This window comes from Mauremys reevesii, linkage group 1 (assembly GCF_016161935.1).
Source record: "Mauremys reevesii isolate NIE-2019 linkage group 1, ASM1616193v1, whole genome shotgun sequence".
Taxonomy (NCBI): Eukaryota; Metazoa; Chordata; order Testudines; family Geoemydidae; genus Mauremys; species Mauremys reevesii.
The window spans coordinates 252,887,076-252,891,812 of NC_052623.1; the positions used below are offsets into that span (position 1 = coordinate 252,887,076).

General features: G+C 53.5%; 1 protein-coding gene across 1 annotated transcript in view; it reads right to left on the bottom strand.

The window, feature by feature from the left end:
* DDX11 (DEAD/H-box helicase 11) overlaps window positions 1–1,695 on the bottom strand; it is a 39,673-nt gene extending 37,978 nt beyond the window's left edge. The window contains exons 1-2 of the mRNA XM_039547449.1: window positions 1,542–1,695; window positions 629–775 (exon numbers count right to left, since the gene is read on the bottom strand). Coding sequence (XP_039403383.1) covers window positions 629–775; window positions 1,542–1,583 — 189 coding nt within the window. The 5' untranslated portion in view covers window positions 1,584–1,695. The remainder of the gene's footprint in view (window positions 1–628; window positions 776–1,541) is intronic.
* Between the last annotated feature and the right edge of the window lie 3,042 nt (window positions 1,696–4,737).

The following is a 4,737-nucleotide window of genomic DNA, read 5'->3' on the forward strand; positions in this document are numbered from 1 at the left end:
ATATGTAAGGCACATTTCACTTTTAATGCTTTTACATTTCCGTCTTAAGTCAGTCCCTTCCGCTCCTACTTATTTTTGATTCTCTTTAAATGCCACATCTTTCTGGTATTGAGGTGAACAATCTATACACACTATTACAGGTATATTCCCATCACTAGCATACAGACAGGGGCTATTGCTTCCATATAGTGTGATTTATTCTTTTTAATATACAACTCAAATTTCCACTGGCACTTTTAAGCTACTGCAGTATATCATATTACTAGTACAACTTTTGAAGTCTGCTACCTACCCTATGACCTATTTCAGAATTTCTGCTTTCCAGGTTTCTCCCGGCCATTGACTGACTAGTATTGTTATTCCCCAGCCTAGATATAGTTTGTCCAGGCAGAATCTTTTTATTGCCAGCATGTTTCTCATATTTTTGTTTGTACCTTGCCTCCATGACAATGATAAGCCACAGATGGCTGTCAACTGCTCTACACTCCCTGACAACTCAATAATTCTGGATCCAAACAGGATTGAAAGGGATACTGAAGCAGCTTGCAGTGGGGGTACTGTTTGTTAACTGCAGTCTCTTCAATATCCAAATGCAGGACAAGCTCAGCCACACGCAGCTCTCGCTTACCGTCCCTGTAGGACTCTCAAAGATCCCGACTTTGCCAGCCTCCAGAACATCATACAGCTTGGTCATGAAATCCTCTTGGATGGAGTAAGGAGTGTAAGGAAATGGGAAATTAACTCGGCCCTTCCCCTGAGCTGCACCAGCCGCCTCCTGGCATAGAAAACACATTCAATGTGAAGTGTGCTAACACAGTTCTGCATGCCTCTCGTTACCTCTGCCAGCCCCCGAGCCTGAGCCCCCAACCCTTCTGCCAGCCCCCAGTGCCACCCCCCGAGCCTGACCCCCCAGCGCAGCCCCAGTGCCAGCTCCCGAGCCGGACCCCCCAGCGCCTCTGCCAGCCCCCAGTGAAGCCCCGGCACCATCCCCCGAGCCTGACCCCCCAACCCCTCTACCAGCCCCCAATCCCATCCCCCGAGCCTGACCCCCCAGCCCCCAGTGCAGCCCCAGTACCATCCCCCGAGCCTGACCCCCCCAGCCGCAGTACCATCCCCCGAGCCTGATCCCCCAGCCCCCAGTACCATCCCCCGAGCCTGACCCCCCAGCGCAGCCCCAGTGCCAGCTCCCGAGCCGGACCCCCAGCCCCTCTGCCAGCCCCCACTTCAGCCCCGGTGCCACCCCCGAGCCTGACCCCCAGCCGCAGTACCATCCCCGAGCCTGATCCCCAGCCCCAGTGCAGCCCCAGTACCAGCTCCCGAGCCTGACCCCCAGCCCCCAGTGCAGCCGGCCTGATCGCCCAGCCCCCAGTGCAGCCCCAGTACCATCCCCGAGCCTGACCCCCAGCCCCAGTGCCAGCCCTGGTGCCACCCCTGAGCCGGACCCCAGCCCCAATACCATCCCCGAGCCTGACCCCCCAGCCCCGCCCCATGCCAGGTGCCGCGCTCCCCGGCATCGCTCTACCGCCAGTTCTGCTGCCCACCTCCGTGCCCGGCAGAGCTCGCGCTCCGCGCCCGGGCTCCATAGCGCCCCGCGCGCCACTCAGGGGCCGCGCCAGATCCGTCACCGCAGGTTCCACTTCGAACGAAGCGCCAATGATGTGGAGCGGCCTCAGCCCCGCCCCCTGCGCCTGACGCCACCACGTCGGCCTCCTCCAGCGCCAACGTCAGACGTTTCTCGCACGGGAAGACCCCGCCAGTCCCCGGGCTGCGCACGCGCGGACCGAAGCTACGCGGGCCGTTGGCGCCTGCCTGGCGGGGAGCCGCCAAAGCATCGTTTTCTGTGAGCGATGCTCCTCCTCCTCCCCCCCCCTCCCGCGGTTTTCGGCGCAGGCAGCCTCGCGCCTCCTCTCATCTGCATATGGGCCGGAGGCCGCACGCGCAGGGGCCGCGCCCGTGCAGGGCTAAGTCTTGGCCCGGGGGCGCCCACAGCTGCGCGTGGGCCGCGCTGCCGCTCCCAGTGCGCCAGGGCAGCGGCGCAGAGTCCCCGCCTGCAGCCTGGGGTTAACCCCCCCCCCCCCCGAGCAGGGGCATTAAATCCCTCCCTTAGTGCAACCCGGGCAGGGCCCCTGGCTGGGGGAACGGGCCGAGGCAGCAGGTGGGGGGAGGGACATCAAAGGGAGAGGGAAAAACAATGGGGAAAAGAGGGAACAACAGGCGAGGAAGGGGGAGCTCAGACCACAGGAATCAGGATCTGGAGTGGGGAGAGCGGGACAAACGGGTTTAACATTTGGTAGTAGTTGAATGCTGGCTGGGGAAGGGTTTTTTCAGGTTAATCATGGATTGTGTAGTTTCGGTTATGTAACTATGTAGGCCAGGGAAGGATTTAGGACAGCAGTTAAGGAAACCCTGTGCAATAACAGCAGGCGGCACCGACGGTATTAGTCAGTCAGCTGTGAGGACTAGGGAGGACTACATGATCTATGTCCACTGGCTTCAAAGGGTACACTGCAATGTAAGATCAGGGTTAGAGACCTGAGTCAGATGACCTGTGAGAGAGAACCCTGGGCTTGAGCAGCTCTATGCTGTACTTTAACCATATGTTAAGACTTTTCTAACCCGTGCTCAAAACTAGGGCTCTGGCATCCCCAGGGTGGTGTGCAGACCCAAGTCAAAATCATCATATTCCAAATCCCTAGTGCTCCTCTCTCCCAAAATGCAGCCACTCTAGCCCTAGGACCATGGTGTACTACTGGAAAACTTTACATCCAGCCTGCACTTACATTTTGCTTCACTCCCCACTGCAAAACCAGAAGGATGGCTGATAGCGTGCTTGCAGATGAGTGATCAGAAGAGAATGGGTTAATGCTGACCAGAACTGCTGCTGTTTGCAAAGCCTCGGTGACTTCTTCCAGTAGAGTGGATTGTACATTGTTGAGCTAGAGCAGGGGTTCTCTCAGGACCTCAAAGTGGGCCAGAACCCTGTTTTAATGGGGTCACGAGGACTGGTTAGATTTGCTGGGGCCCAGGGCCAAAACCTGAGCTCCACTGCTTGAGGCCAAAGATGAGCCAAGGGCTTTAGCCTTGGGCTGCATGGATCAGGCTTTGGCTTCAGCCCTTGGCAGTGGAGCTCAAATTAAAGGCCCCCCTGCTTGGGGCTGAAGCCCTGAGGTTCAGCTTTTCTCCCTCCCCACAGTGGTGGTGCTCAGTTGGGCTGAGGCTTTGATCCTGCCTCGGGTCATGTAGTAATTGTTGTGAGAAGGGTTGTGGTGCAATGAAGTTTAGGAACCACTGATCTAGAGAGAACTAAGGCTGTAGTCCTATGGAATTGTGGGATACCTTCCAGCTGACTCCCAGGACCTGAAACAAGCAGGGCTGCATCTACACTGCAAAGTAATAGAGCTCAGACCCTGGGTTCCAGTTTAACTCTAGCTCAGATCCTCCATCTCTGCAGGGTCCTGGGATCTTGGATCTGAGCCCTGGGTTAGCACAAATTGCAGTATAGATGTAAAGGGGGTTAGGCTTGAGCCTGGGCGTGCATTACAGTGTAGACATACCTAAAGAGTGTGTCCCCAGATCTGCTGAAGTGACCCTCCCAGCCCAATCAAGAGACTCAGGCTAGCTGTGTAGATGAGGCTGTGAAGCCTACCCACCATTCCTGGGCTTCAGAACCCAAGCTGTAATTTCAAATCACTGTTTGCAGAGCTATTTTTAAGAGTGCCAGTGTGAACCCTGATAGCCTGACTTAAGCTGAGGGGCTCACTTCCTTGGTCTGAGTAGACATACCTAATAAAGTATACAGATTTCTGTCTCAGTTGCAAGGAGCACTAGTGGGTATTCACCCATGAAAGCTTATGCTCCAATACATATGTTAGTCTTTAAGGTGCCACAGGGCTTTGTTGCTTTTTACAGATCCAGACTAACACGGCTACCCCTCTGATACTAGAACAGACTAACGAATTAGTTTAGTCGGATATCCCAGCTACAACAGTGTTACCAGATTTGCCTGTTACTTTGGGGTATGCTGATTTATTAGTGTTACTCTTTGGGGGGGAGCCAGTGGGAGCTGCGATCAGCCAAACCTGCAGACACAGCAGGTAAACAAACTGGCCCGGCCTGCCAGGGTGCTTGCCCTGGCGAGCCTAGTACCAGAGGTTGCTGACCCTTGTACTAAGCTCTCTGGTTATTCTTTAGCCACGAATGCCACAGATTATACATTGCCTTAAAAATTACTTGTATCCATTTTAAATTTGCTGCCTTTTAACTTCACTGAATGCTCCTTTGTTCTTGTATTAAGGGACAAAATAAGTGGGAACCTTCACATTTTATAAAATTCTATTGTATTCTCTCTCTCTCTTCTCAAACGTAACACTCCTGGCCCTTTAAACCTCTTTTCATATGGAAAGCTCCTCTGATTCTTCCACTGCCTTTAAACATTTTCTGTTTGTGTTGCCTTTGTTCAGATATGGTGACATATTCATGAATAAAATTACACAAGGCAGAATTCAGCACAGGCTAGACCTCTCCAAGTAACTAAATCTCTCATTCCACAAAAATAAAACCTCCTCATATAGGACTACTATGTCTTTATATAAAATTTTATGAAGTACTCCAGGGATGAATTCCTGGTCCTCTGAAGTCAATGCGAGTTTTGCCACTGACCTCAATGAGGCCAGGATTTCACCTCACCTGAAATACATTCAAGAACAGAAGATGGGACAATAGGGAAAAAAAGAGGTT